The sequence below is a fragment of the Heterodontus francisci genome, chromosome 47 (genome assembly GCF_036365525.1).
Source record: "Heterodontus francisci isolate sHetFra1 chromosome 47, sHetFra1.hap1, whole genome shotgun sequence".
Classification (NCBI taxonomy): Eukaryota; Metazoa; Chordata; class Chondrichthyes; order Heterodontiformes; family Heterodontidae; genus Heterodontus; species Heterodontus francisci.
This window is the reverse complement of record NC_090417.1, coordinates 15,033,458-15,048,584: the sequence shown is the minus strand read 5'-3', so window position 1 is coordinate 15,048,584 and position 15,127 is coordinate 15,033,458. Positions and strand designations below refer to the sequence as shown.

The 15,127-nt window shown below is 45.1% G+C and overlaps 1 protein-coding gene across 10 annotated transcripts in view; it reads right to left on the bottom strand.

Annotated features, from left to right (window-relative positions):
- LOC137357193 (phosphatidylethanolamine-binding protein 4) overlaps positions 1-10,222 on the bottom strand; it is a 485,084-nt gene extending 474,862 nt beyond the window's left edge. For 2 of the 10 annotated variants that reach the window (XM_068023337.1, XM_068023338.1), the window contains exons 1-2: positions 4,835-4,978; positions 1,248-1,355 (exon numbers count right to left, since the gene is read on the bottom strand). In XM_068023337.1, coding sequence (XP_067879438.1) covers positions 1,248-1,355; positions 4,835-4,911 — 185 coding nt within the window. In that variant the 5' untranslated portion in view covers positions 4,912-4,978. Of the gene's footprint in view, positions 1-1,247; positions 1,356-2,446; positions 2,603-4,834; positions 5,000-10,090 lie in introns of those variants that run through there. The other 8 variants (XR_010971152.1, XR_010971151.1, XR_010971150.1 and 5 more) reach the window with 8 other exon arrangements.
- Positions 10,223-15,127: the final 4,905 nt, after the last annotated feature.

Below are 15,127 nucleotides of genomic sequence, written 5' to 3'. Positions count from 1 at the left end.
GCGATCTCTGCACCGTTGATGGTGTGTGCACACGTGTGCATGCGCACATGTATAAGAAACATGAGTGTCCAGGTTCATGCAGTGCAAGCACAGCGCACTTGTGCTCTGCAGAGACTCAATCTTCAACTCACTCCTCTGTAAATCTACCTAACATTTTAAAGATTTTTCACCATTCTTATGTTTCTATTTAAGTATTAGTCAAGACTAATTGACTTGATTACACTCTGCAGCATGTCTCTCATTCTTCAGTGGAAAACAGGCATGTCATCTCCTGCCAAATGTTGGCTGGGACTAACAGCAGTCAGCTTAAGAATAAATCAGTCCTAATGGGAGGCCATATGTCTACCTGCTTGGCCTTGGTGAAATCAAAAGGGGAGAAAAGTAACTCGTCAAAACTGAAGGAGCTGTTCATTTACATAGGTGGATTATACTTACATTACATCCCCCTTTACTCCAGCCTAATCCATATCCTTTTGCAACAATCATTTGAGAGTTACCATGTCATTCCAACTTGCAACATTCACTATTCATCATGCAATAAGTATTTCGACCACTCGACTGACCAGATTGTGACAATGGTTGATGTTTTACACTGATTCCTCATTTGGTTTATATTCTGATTTTCAGTGCTGCTGCTAATTCAAAAATATTTAATTAAAACTATCAAATAAGCATGGGAGAGAAGGTGAAACTACTGCAGTGGATGTATAAAGAAATGAGAACTAGATGAAAAGAAACCACACTAAAATTAATATGTTGGGTTAATTGTGAAGATCCTGCATCACAATGTCCTAACATTTCACTCACTGTTCAGCAAAGTCCATATCTATATTAAAAAAGTTCTTCTCAATCAGAAAGTCACCAGTGTAAGTGTAACGTGATTCTAAAACAAAAGCAGATGCTAGAAATGTGGGAAAAAAAGAGAAAATATTGGAAATATTCAGCAGGTCAGGCAGCATCTGTGGAGAAAGAGAGAGAAACCAGTTCTGATGAAAGGTCATCGATATGAAATGTTAAATTTGTTTCTCTCTCCACAGATGGTGACAGACCTGCTGAGTATTTCCATCATTTTCTATGATTATAAAGCAGTTGTGTGAGTACCAATTTCAGTCAATTGCTTGTCCCCATATTGCGATTAACAGATGTCGAGAAGATGAATGTGAACTCATTTCAGCACCCAAAGTTGAATTGTACTGTGCCACATCATAAAATCTCAGTTACTAGATCTTGGTTTCGCTCTTACTTGCCTACAAAAAGTGGTGTCAGTCATTTGATCCACAACACACGTAGATACTTTCTGCTGAGAAAGAATGTCCAGTCCAACCAGAAGAATAAGAGTCACAGGCCACTTCATGCTGGAAAATAAAACTTTACAATCACTCTTGAGAAACATTATACGATGAAAATAAACTTTAAAATTGCAGATATTGCACTCTGATACTGGGGCCCTGAATTTGACAGTCTTAACTGACAACTCATGGAATAGTCCAATTGTTTTCTTCAACAGCACACTACTTTTTAAGAAAGAAAAAAAAAGCTTGTTTTCCTTTCAACAGACTCAAAAATATATCAGCTTTTTCTTGCCCTACTTTAATAGTTGCCGGAATTTTATGCTGGGCAGTGAGGACCCGTCCACTGGCTGCCACCGCCGGGTCTGGGATCCAGACCGGATTTTACACTCCCCAAGCCTTTAAGTGGACTTGGGTGGGACGTTCCACCGAATGGAGCTGCCAGCAGCTCTTAGTCCCAACAGGACCACCAGGAGCAGTAGCCATTGCTGGTCCGACACCTGTCCAGAGAGTCAGAGTGAGACAGCATAGAAGCAGGCCCTTTGGCCCATCGTATCTGAGCTGGCCATCAAGCACCTATCTATTCTAATCCCATTTTCCAGCACTTGGCCCGTAGCCTTGTGTGCTTTGCCGTTTCAAGTGCTCATCTAAATACTTCTTAAATGTTGTGAGGGTTCCTGCCTCAACCACCCCTTCAGGCAGTGCGTTCCAGATTCCAACCACCCTCTGGGTGAAGTTGTTCCTCAGATCCCCTCTGAACCTCCTGCCCCTTACCTTAAATCTATGCCCCCTGGTTATTGACCCCTCCGCCAAAGGAAAAAAGTTTCTTCCTATGTACCCTATCTATGCTCCTCATAATTTTGTATCCCTCAATCAGGTGCCCCCTCAGCCTTCTCTGCTCGAATGAAAACAACCCTCGCCTATCTAGTCTCTCCTCATAGCTGAAAATGCATCAGCCCAGGCAACATCCTGGTGACTCTCCTCTGCTCCCTCTCCAATACAATCACATCCTTCCTTTTGTGCAGTGACCAGAACTGTACACAGTACTCCAGCTGTGGCCTAACTTGCGTTTTGTACAGTTCCATCATGTTTTTAGGGCCTCACTGCGTCAATCGGTCAGGAGGAACCCCACCTCAGAACCCCAGAAAGCCACCTACTTTTATCAGGCTTGTTTTATGGGGCCTCAGACGCCCCCGCCAGCCAAACGTAAAATTTCCGTGGCGGTGGATGGATGCCCTCAAGTGGCAAATAATTGGCCACTTAAGGGCCTTGACGGGCCAGGGGCAGGCGGGCCGTTTCTCATCGCCACCGACCTGCATAAATTGGAAAGAGACAGGAGCAGGTCAGGAAGGGCCCACCAGCCTCCGACTCCATTTTATACCCCCCTCCCCCGCCACCAGCCCGCTCTTTTGGAGGGCATAAAATTCTGGCCTGTGTCTTGGTTGAGCTAGCTGACAGGTCAACTTTGGCAAGTATCAATTTCTGATGAGTATTTCCAGCATTTTCTGTTATTATTTCAGATTTCCAGCATCCACAGTATTTTGCCTTTGTATATCATAACAGCGTCTGGCTCCCTCCCAGTCCAAATTCTGCTTCCAGTTATGGCGTCTGCTTTAACACACCATGCGAGAGTGGCCCCTCATGTCCTTCTTCATCTCCTGCACTTATTGTAATTACAAAGAAGACAGCTGAGTGAACCTATCCTAACTACCACTGTAGCTTATGGTCCCAACCTTTTGTTACTCCAGCTGTGTCAACTGCTGTGCTCTCCAAACACAAAGCTCAAGCAGCCACCTTTGCTCAAGCTCAGTTACCGAATCCCAGCGAGAGTGAGGGTCAGACAGTCACAATCAACTTCTGGAGCTCAAAGTTAGGGAAAGGAAAAACGTCACCCACAGTTCCTTTATTAAACACTATCCATGAAAAAAACATACTCTCTAATGTACTTCATTGGCTGAAAAATGCATTGGGAAATACTGTGGTGTGATATAAATGCAGGCCTTTCTCCTTTTTAACTACTACTCCATTCACACTTTTTTTTTATTCTTTCATGGGATGTGGGCGTCGCAGGCCAGGCCTGCATTTATTGCCCATCCCTAATTGCCCTTCAACCGAGTGGCTTGCTAGGCCATTTCGAGGGCATGGAAGAGTTAATCACATTGCTGTGGATCTGGAGTCACATGTCAGCCAGACCAGGTAAGAACAGGACATTAGTGAACCAGATGGGTTTTTTACAACAATCGACAATGGTTTCATGGCCATCATTAGACTAGCTTTAAATTCCAGATTTATTAATTGAATTCAAATTCCACCTTCTGCTGTGGTGGGATGCGAACCCATGTCCCCAGAGCAATACCTAGGTCTCTGGGTTACTAGTCCAGTGACAATACCAGTACACCACTGTCTCCCCATATCTGCAGAAATCAAATGAGATCAAAATAGAGTTTGGGTAGCATCTTCTCCACCTACAGAGGAGAAAAGTGTACAATAAACAAGAAACAAAAATCAATGTCCTCCCAATCACATGGGGTGTTTTTCTCCATTTTTTTCAAGTTAACACTTGAAGCTGATAAGCATCATGGAGAGCAGTACTCTCAAATCACATGGTTTGTCAAAAGTTAATATTGCACCATACAATTTGCCAAAATTGAAACTTATTCCATTTGAATTGCAGCATAATATTATACTATGTGAGTACTATGATTGTATAGTGATCGCCAAAGTCATCCTCCTAATGCCACTTGAAGGCAATTTCATTCCTTCCGTCAATAACTCAATACACTTATACATTTCAGTTTCCCCCAAATTATACTTCAGTTGATTTTGTGTATGTTACTTGGAGCTGTACATTTCACCACTGAAACATTGCTCTCAAATTAATTATCACTAGCATTCTTTTATCCCCAAAATAATTTGTTTTCTGATCGTAACCAAACATTCCAGCTACTTTTATTCGCGAGATTGAAGAATGATTATTCCTGCAATATAGATTATGTAAAATACCAATGACCCAGGGAATTTTAGACAAACACAAGGTGTATTCATTCAATCGTCAAGTGTCGTTTAAGTAACTATAAATTGCCCAACATTCATTCTTGGAGTCTTGAAAGCGTCAGAACCCCTTCATTTTCAGCTTTACAATACTTCTTCTCAATCCTATCCTGTCTGTAAATGAAACTCTAATCCAAGTGTGAAGGGCAAGTTTGTGATAAGCATATGACGTTCCTGTTTATTTTGAAGGATTTATGCACTCAGTTGTCTTTAATTGAAATAAGCAGTGAAAAATATGAAGACTTTATTCCAAGATAATTACAAATGAGAAAGATCATTTGGTCCATTTAGCTCATCCATTCAGAAGCACCTTACAGTCCAAGAATCCTGGAATCTGACAGCACAGGAGGCTATTTGCCCCATCATTCCTGTGCCCATTCTCCAACTCTTTACTCACAGCCCTGTGAATTTTTCATTTTCAAGAATATATTCTATTCCTTTTTGAATATGCTTCAGCTTCCCTTTCAGTCAGTGCATTCCAGATCATAACTCACTTTGTAAAAGGCCTTCTTCTCATCGCCCCAGTTCTTGAGCGAATTATCTTAAATCTGCATCCTCTGGTTGTTGACATTTCAGAGAAGCATTAACAAACTCCACAGCCAGGAAGGGAAGTTGTCCCCATATCCATTCAAGTCTGCATCCTTCAGACTTAAGGGAGTAGAGATGAAGGCAGTCCTGGAAGAATAGCCTGGGTGAGAGAGAGCAATGGTTTTGACAGGGACTGGGGCATTAAGTACAGACATGAGAGTGTGGTTGAGCAGATCTCTGGGATGAAGGGGTTATCTTATGAGGAAAATTTGAAACTTATTGAAACATATCAGTTGTTGAAGGGACTTGACAGGGTGGATTCTGAAAGGACGGATTCTGAAAGGACGGAAGAGGGGACACGAAGGAGGGAAGAGACTAGAACTCGGGGACACAGTTTAAAAATAAGGGGTCTCCCATTTAAGGGGAATAGAAATTTTTTCTCTCAGAGGGTCATTAGTCTGTGGAATTCTCTTTCCCAGAGAGCAGTGGAGGCAGGGTCATTGAATAGGGGGTACAGCCATGATCTTATCAAATGGCTGAGCAGGCTTGAGGGGCTGAATGGTCTACTCCTGCTCCTGATTCGTATGTTGGTATCATCAGCAGCTGCAGAAATGTTCTGGTGAATGGAAGGCCAAAGGCTACACAGTTTAGATTTTGAAAGTACAGTTGTAAGTATAGTGGGAGGCAGGTTTTTCTAAGAATGGATACAGAAGGAAGTGGGAGAGGGAAGGGGAATGTGAATGAAGATCAATGTAAGGTAGTGATTACAGATGGCCTTACCTGTGATTGACACGATAGAAGTAGCAAGGCCACGTGAGATGGCAAGGTCAAGGGGGTAGTTGTGTAGATGGGTTGGGGAGTTTATATAGAGGGAGAGATAATGGGAGGCTAGTGAACTGACAGGAGAAAGAGCATGATGAATTGAGATGGAGCTCAAAATCACTGAGGATGAGAAGTTGCTTGGTGCAGAGGCTGAGGGACGAAATCAGTGAAGATATCTCGGTGAGAAACTCTTTATGCTACTTCGGTGGGTGGGAGAGAATGAGGAATTTAAGTATCAGGCGAGAGGGATGGGGCACAGCAAGATGCTCGAAGGAGGAGAAAGTGCCAGAGGTGTCGGGGACAGACCGAGGGGTGATTTGGTGAAAGAGCCTCCCGACACTGACAGTCTGTTCGAGGTACCTGAAGTAAGATATCGCCAGTCAGGAAGGCTTCACTGACCTGGAAGCTATTACCACCCCTTGGGCAAGATTCTGCCAAGGAGATGATGTTGATGCAATCATCCACAATGAGTTCATGGGTGGCTCGGGCCTTGTTCACAAGTAAACAAACATTCTGGAGGGAGCTAGGGAGATGAGCAGTCATAGCTCATGGCAGAGTCCACAGGGTCAGCACTAGGAGGGATGAGTTGGACAGTGAGGAGATTGGCAAGATTCGCCCCCAAAGGGCATGCTGAGTAGGAAGGAGGAAGCACGGAGGGTGGCAAGGGCACAGAATATACTCTGGGTGGGGGACTCAAATGTCCATCACGAAGAGTGGGTCAGTAACACCACTACTGACCAAGCTGGCTGAGTCCTAAAGGACATAGCTGCTCGACCGAGTCCGCAGTAGGTGGTGAGGGAACCAATAAAAGGGAAAAATATACTTGATCTCATCCTCACCAATATGCCTGCCGCAGATGTATCTGTCCATGACAGCATTGGTAGGAGTGACCACCGTACAGGCCTTATGGAGGCAATGTCCCGTCTTCACATTGAGGATATCCTCCATCGTGTTATGTGGCACTAGCACTGTGCTAAATGGGATAGCTTTTGAACAGATCTGGCAATGCAAAACTGGACATCCGTTAGGCACTGTGGGCTATCAGCAGCAGCAGAATTGTCCTCAACCACAATCTGTCACCTCATGGCCCGGCATATCCCCACTCTACCATTACCATCAATCCAGGGGGCCAACCCTGGTTCAAAGAAAAGTGCAGAAGGGCATGACAGGAGCAGCACTAGTCATACCTCAAAAAAAGGTGTCAACCAAGTGCAACTACAACCCAGGGCTACTTGCCTGCCAAACAGTAGAAGCAGCATGCGATAGATAGACCCAAGCAATCCCATAACCAACGGATCAGTTCTAAGCTCTGCAGTCCTGCCACATCCAGCCATGAATGGTGGTGGACAATTAAACAACTAACAGGAGGAGGCAGTGGTTAGCACCGCAGCCTCACAGCTCCAGCGACCCGGGTTCAGTTCTGGGTACTGCCTGTGCAGAGTCTGCAAGTTCTCCCTGTGACCGCGTGGGTTTCCATCGGGTGCTCCGGTTTCCTCCCACAGGCAAAGATTTGCAGGTTGATAGGTAAATTGGCCATTGTAAATTGCCCCTAGTGCAGGTAGGTGGTAGGGGAATTGAGGGATGTAGCAGGGAATATGGGATTAATGTAGGATTAGTATAAATGGGTGGTTGATGGTCAGCACAGACTCGGTGGGCCAAAGGGCCTGTTTCAGTGCAGTATCTCTAAATAAAATTAAATTAAATAAATAAATATCCCCATCTTCAATGATGGGGGAGCCCAGCACATCAGTGCGAAAGGTAAGGCAGAAGCATTTGCAACAATCTTCAGCCAGAAGTGCTGAGTTGATGATCCATCTTGGCCTCCTCCTGAAGTCCCAAGAATCACAGATGCCAGTCTTCAGCCAATTCGACTCACTCTGCATGATATCAAGAAATGGCTGAAAGCACTGTATACTGTCAAGGCTATGGATCCTGGCAATATTCCGGCGATAGCACTGAAGAATTGTGCTCCAGAACTTGCCGCGCCCCTAGCCAAGCTGCTCCAGCACAGCGACAACACTGGCATCTCCCCAACAATGTGGAAAATTGCCCAGGTATCCCCTGCCCACAAAAAAGGACAAGTCCAACCGGCCAATTACTGCCCCATCAGTCTATTCTCAATCATCAGCACAGTGATGGAAGGTGTCATCAACAGCGCCATCAAGCGGCACTTGCTTAGCAATAACCTGCTCAGTGATGCTCAGTTTGAGTTCCACCAGGGCCACTCAGCTCCTGACCTCATTGCAGCCTTAGTCCAAACATGGACAAAAGACCTGAACTCCAGAGGTGTGGTGAGAGTGACTTGACTTCAAGGCAACATTTAACTGAGTATGGCATCAAGCAGCCTGACCAAAACTAGAGTCAATGGGAATCGGGGGAAAATTTTCAGCTGGAGTTGTACCCCGCACAAAGAAAGATGGTTGCGGTTGTTGCAAGTCAATCATCTCAGCTCCAGGACATTACTGCAAGAGTTCCTCAGGGTCGTGTCCTAAGCCAAACCATCTTCAGCTCCTTCCTCCATCATAAGGTCAGAAATGGGGATATTTGCTGATGATTGCATAATGTTCAGCACCATTCACGATTCCTCAGTTGCTGAAGTAATCGGTGAAGAAATGCAGCAAGATCTTGACAATATCCAGGCTCAGGCTGATCAGTGGCAAGTAACATTTGCACCCCACAAGTACCAGGCAATGACCATCGCCAACAAGAGAGAATCTAACCATCTCCCCCTGACATTCAATGGCATTCCCATCACGGAATCCCCCACTAGCAACATCCTAGGGGTTACCATTGACCAGAAAATGAACTGGAGTAGCCACATAAATACTGTGGTTACAAGAGCAGGTCAGAGACTAGGAATCCTACGGTGAGTAACTCACCTCCTGACTCCTCAAAGCCTGTCCACCATCTGCAAGGCACAAGTCAGGAGTGTGATGGAATACTCTCCAATTGCCTGGATGGGTGCATCTCCAACAATACTCAAGAAGCTCGACACCATCCAGGACAAAGCAGCCCGCTTTATTGGCACCTCATCTACAAACATTCACTCCCTCCACCACCGACAGTGGCAGCAGTGTGTACCATCTACAAGATGCACTGCAGCAACGCACCAAGGCTCCTTCAACGGCACCTTCCAAACCTGCAACCTCTGCCACCTAGAAGGACAAAGGCAGCAGAGGCATGGGAACATCACCACCTGCAAGTTCCCTTCCAAGTCACACACCATCCTGACTTGGAACTATATCGCCGTTCCTTCACTGTCACTGGGTCAAAATCCTTTCCTAACAGCACTGTGGGTGTACCTACCTCACATGGACTGTAGTGGTTCAAGAAGGCAGCTCACCACCACCTTCTCAAGGGCAATTAGGGATGGGCAATAAATGCTGGCCTAGTCAGCGACGCCCACATCCCATAAATGAATAAATTTTTAAATTTAAACTTCAGCCTTCGCTGAAGTATTGCGTCCAGTTCTGGGCGACACACTTCAGGAAAGATGTGAAGGCATTAGAGAGAGTGCAGAAAAGATTCACGAGAATGGTTCCAGGGATGAGGAACTTCAGTTACGTGGATAGACTGGAAAAGTTGAGACTGTTTTCCTTGGAGCAGGGGAGATTTGAAAGAGGTTTTGAAAATCATGGGAAGGTCTGGACAGAGTAGCTGGGGAAAAACTGTTCCGGTTGGTGGAGGGATCGAGAACGAGAGGGCACAGATTCAAGTTCATTGACATTAGCAGCAAAAGCGACATGAGGGGAAAACCTTTTCACGCAGCGAGTGGTTACGGCCAGGAATGCACTGCCTGAGAGTGAGGTGGAGGGAGGTTCAAATCGAGGCATTGGAGAGGGAATTGGATCGTTATCTAAAAAAGGAATAATGTGCAGGGTTACAGGGAGTGGAACGAGGTGAACTGCTCCTTCAGAGAGCCGGCACGGACAGGACGGGCCGAATGGCCTCCTTCTGCCAGGCAACAAATCTGTGATTCAGTTCACAAACAGAAACTTCACTCAGTGAGTGGTGCACACTTTCCCGGGGCAAAAAAAAAAACAGCCGACATGTCATATTTTTGAGGGGGATTAAAAAGTGACGAGAAGGCAGCGCCGATTCCCCGTGCGGGGCAAACAAAATCCCACCTTCCTCAAATCATTTCCACAAACCATGAGTGGAGGGGGGAAACGAGACAAGAAAAAAAACACTTGTTGTGAAGTAATTCACCTTCGGGTTTTAACCTGTACCAGAAGGAAAGGTTGCCATGGGGCACTTGCTGCGGGTCAACAACAACAACAACAACAACTGGCGCACAACGCGCCAGCGCAAAAGAAGAAAATTCCGCTGTCTCGCCGGAGAAAATAAGACACTTTTGCCTCACAACTTGTCTGTCAAAACACCGTTCTGCAGGGCCTTACCTGCGGACAGTCTGCGTGATTTTTTTTTTCCCCTCCTCTCACCTTTTGCAGTTGAAAACCCGATCGTTTCAAAACCCAAAGCGGACAAAATCGCCGCGCGCCAGCTTATTTAAGCCCAACGGCCGCCGACAGGGTCCCGCCCCCGCCTCTGTCCCATTCGCCGAGACGTCGGGCCGACCGGGCGTTGATTGACCGACGACGCCGTCAATCATTCTTGTGACCCCCCCCCCTCCCGCCTGACGCTTCCACGGACCGGCATTTTAACCCCGCGAACGGGCTCCACCAGCCAGAGCTCTGCGAGTGAATTCTTCCTTTTTTTTTTTTGCAGCCGCATTCGTTGGTGCGGTGCTGAGGAAGCACCGAGGCCGTGTCTTCTGCCCTCTCATTGTGGATGCAAAAGCTTCCGGGGCAGGTGGGGGACCATTCAGGACAAGAGCAGGGGAGTTGTCCCTGGGTGCCCTGGTCAACACTTATCCTTCGATCAATATCACTGAAACCCATGATCTGGTCATTGTCACATTGCTGTTTTTGTGGGAGCTTGCTGTGCACAAATTGACCGCTCCATTTGCTCACTGACCACAGTGACTGTAGTTCAAAAGTATTCAGTGGCTGTCAAGAGCTCTGGGACATTCTCAGTTTGTGAAAGATGGGCGATAGGAATGGAAGTCTTTCTCCCTCTCTGTCTCTCCTCCCAGGAGTCAATCCAGTGAACCTTTTTGCAATTCTTCTCAGGCAGCCCTATCCATCCGAAGGTAATGAGACATAAACTGTACGCAGTTATTAGTCGATTGAAATGTAGATCTGGTTGCTGGGTTAAAAAGCGGATTTACCACTGAAATGTAGTGTTGAGGTCGTGGAAGAGTTTTGGATTAGGGACAGGAGTGAGAGTTGACCAGATTCCGAAAGCTGCACCATCCCAGTCACAGGAAGAATATGCTGTCCGATAAGGTAACTGATACAAGCAATGGAAGTCAGCTTGTTAACTGAAAGTAAGGTCAATGTTAGCATTATTCCTTTCATCCTGTTTGGAGTTGTTTTTTTTAAACTCCTTTGGCATCATCTTGGAATGGATTGCTATACCAGTGGCTACATACATTTGGGACCTGAAAGTTCAAAAGGAGAAATTTTAAGCAACTCTGAGTAAGCACCTGCAAGCAAGTTGGAATTGGCCCAGGTTAGCAGGCATTTTGTATCTCCCAGGTTGGTAATGTATGACCTATTGAAGATAGCTTGTGTACAAAACTACACGCAATGGTCTATATCATCTTGAATCTTTGGCTTACCAATAAAGCCTATTAAAATAGGATTATGTCTTCACTCATAAAGAAAAAGATCAGTCAGATGTGAAATAACCATTTGATCAACTGTACTGCAGAGGAACTATCTTCTGATAACTGTCCCTCACTGGAACACTATGTTCAGCTAAATTTGGAACAGATTGCTGCAGGATCACCGAAAAGAAGACATTGTTCTCGTCATGTTCGTTCACTGACATTGCTTTAACGGGTCTTACATCCTGAATAGTCAGATGGTCCCCTCAACCATGAAGGGGATGTATTTATTTAACCAATGTAAATAATGCGACAAGTAGAGTGCAACAGCGGCACAAAATCACAATATAGTATCAAGAGTAGCATCTGCATCTCATGATGCCATTTACTGTCTTGATTCGAAGAAATATGACCAGTTTTCCAACCTATCAGATATCAGCAACAACAACTTACATTTAAAGAGCACCCTTAACATAATAAAACGTCCCAAGGCACTTCACAGGAGAAATTTAAAATGAAGTATGACACCGAGCCATAGAAGGAGAAATGAGGTTAGATGACCAAACGCTTAGTCAAAGAAATAGGTTATGAGGAGTGTCTAAAGGAGGAAAGTGTGAGGTGGAGAGGCAGAGAGTTTTAGGGAGGATATTCCAGAGCTTAAGGCTGAGGCAACTGAAGGCACAGCCAGCAATGGTGGAGCGACGACAATCAGGGATGCTCATGAGGCCAGAATTAGAGGAGTGTAGATAGCTCATATGGATTGTGGGCGAGAGGAGATTACAGAGATAGAGAAGGGAGAGGCCATGGAGGGATTTGAAAACAAGGCTGTGAATTTTAAAATCAAGACATTGCTTGACTGGAGGCCAACATAGGACAGTGAGCACAGGGGTGATGGGTGAATGGGACTTGGTAAAACTTAAGTCACGGGCGGCAGAGTTTTGGATGACCTCAGGTTTACGGAGGGTAGAATGTGGGAGACCAGCCAGAAGTGTGTTCAAATAGTCAGGTGTAGAAGTAATAAAGGCAGGAATGAGGGTTTCAGCCGCAGATGAGCTGAGACAGGGTGAAGTCGGGCGATGTTATGGAGGTGGAAATAGGCGGTCTTAGTGACGGTACGAATATGAGGTCGGAAGCTCATCTCAGGATCAAATGTGGCACCAAGATTGCAAACAGACTGACTTAGTTTCAGACTGCTGCCAGGGAGAAGAATGGAGTCTGTAGCTACCAAGTGGAGTTTGGAGCAGGGACCAAAACAGTGGCTTCAGCTTTCCCGATATTTAATTGGAGGAAACTTCTGCTCATCCAGTACTGGATATTGGATAAGCAGTCTGACAATTTAGCAAAAGTGGAGGAGTCAAGAAAGGAGATAGTGATTTCGAGCTGGGTGTTGTCAGCATAAATATGAAAACCAACGCTGTGTTTTCGGATGATGTCGCCGAGGAGCAGCATGTAGTTGAGGGGGCCAAGGATAGATAGATCCTTGAGGGACACCAGAGGTAACAGTGCAAGAGCAGCAAGAGAAACCATTGCAAGTGAATCTCTGGCTACAATTGATTTTTTTTTTAGATTAGATTAGAGATACAGCACTGAAACAGGCCCTTCGGCCCACCGAGTCTGTGCCAAACATCAACCACCCATTTATACTAATCCCACATTCCTACCAAACATCCCCACCTGTCCCTATATTTCCCTACCACCTACCTATACTAGTGACAATTTATAATGGCCAATTTGCCTATCAACCTGCAAGTCTTTTGGCTTGTGGGAGGAAACCGGAGCACCCGGAGAAAACCCACGCAGACACAGGGAGAACTTGCAAACTCCACACAGGCAGTACCCAGAATCGAACCCTGGTCCCTGGAGCTGTGAGGCTGCGGTGCTAACCACTGTGCCGCCCTATGCGCCACTGTGCCATTATAGAGATAAGAATGGAACCTGGTTGGAGGAATTTGAGCATGGAGTTCCGAGAAAGATGGGAACAGATTTGGGAGGCGACAACACGTGCAAGGACTTTGAAGAGGAAAGGGAGGTTGGAGATGCAACAGTAGTTTGCAAAGGCAGTGGGGTCAAAATTTGTTTTTTTGTATCAGATATACCTGCTGAATGTTCCAATATGTCGCACCCTGAAAATGTCCCAAGGAACAATATGGTGATATGATGAGAGAAGGAATTTATATAACATTTAAACTTGTACTATTCTTGTGTCGATACCTCAAGACTCATTCCATTGCAAATGTGTGCTCAAACCAGATGGCTTCTTTTCTTAAGATCTATCTTTTTATTGTTGTTCTGCTGCTTCAGTCACCAGATCATGAGAATTAAATAATGAGAACAGGTTGCATTGACTTGTTTTCTCTTGAATATACAAGTTTAAGGGGCAATCTAATTGAGGTGTTAGGAGGATTAAAAGATTTGATATGGTAGATCGAGAGAAACTATTTCATCTGGTCGGGGTTCCAGAACACGGGGGCATAACCTTAAAATGAGAGCCAGGCCATTCAGGCGTGATTTCAGGAAGCACTTCTTCACATAAGGGTGGTGGAAGTCTGGAACTGTATCCCCGAAAAAGCTCTCGAGGCTGTAGCTGAATTGTACATTTCAAATCTAAGATTGCTAGATAAGGGTATTAGGGAATATGGAACAAAGGCAGGTAGATGGGATTTGAATGGCAGGACAGGCTTCAGGACTCTGTTATAGAGGTCAGCAATCTGATTTCTTTCATAGTTTAATCATCATTTCAAGTCCCAATGATACTTGGCTGTGAGTCACTGACTAGATCAACAACACCCAGAAAAGAATGTCTGACTTTATTTTGTTTCCCTGTCCACCAATAACTGTGATTGATTGATCTCCTCTGCTTCATATCACACAGAAGTATGGGTGTATATCTGAAAATTCATTTGATCTACAATTTATGAACCTCGCATGGAAAGTTGTTGAGAATTCACAGATACAACAGTGCAGAACAAACAAAATGTAATTGTATGCCTTTCTTGGGAATCGACTTGTGGGTGTTACGCAAGTGCTTCCTTTTTCAATATTCTATTTTTTTCAGGACTTGTGTTAAAAACTGAAAAGGTTCCATGGATGTGTTTTGTTTATGAAACTCAGCAAAAGGACATTTGAGATGCTGTTTGAAAAACACCTGTGCTGGAGGTCATGTGCTTTGGGCTTAGTGAACAACAGAATCTTTGGTGACCTGGGGGAAAATGGTGACAGGGAAGTCACATGTCAAGGTTTATGGAGATCAGGAGGTTGACTCTCTGGGATTTTGACATTGTTTTCAGCATTTGCGTGTGAAGAACTGTTTGAAGATAGTTGGGGTTTTCCTGCCAAGGAGAAAAGAAACTACCCAGCTCATCTCCTTCTCTTTCTCTTTGAAGAAATCCTGCAAAGATCCAGTGTGGGAGAGCTAAAATCCCTGGTGCTGCACAGCTCCTATGAAGTTGAAAAAACTCCTGTGATTCAAGTGTGTGCTGGCAGAAAACCCTGAGGCCACATTTCTCCGAGAAAGCCAACTAGAATAATTTTCGACATCTCCAGAACGGACTGCTTTTGAAACGATCCCAGTGAACCATCTCCGTATACCTGGATGCCAGACCAAAAAAGGGACAACTGACATCCTTCCAGATCTTCTCTTTGTTTCATCTAGAATTAGTAAGTATTTGGCCAAAGTGTTTTTTTTTTGTCTTTTTTTGTTGGAGCAGACCTCTGTAGAGGGAATTGCTGTATTTTTTTCCTGTGTATGTGTGTGTGTGTGAGTGTG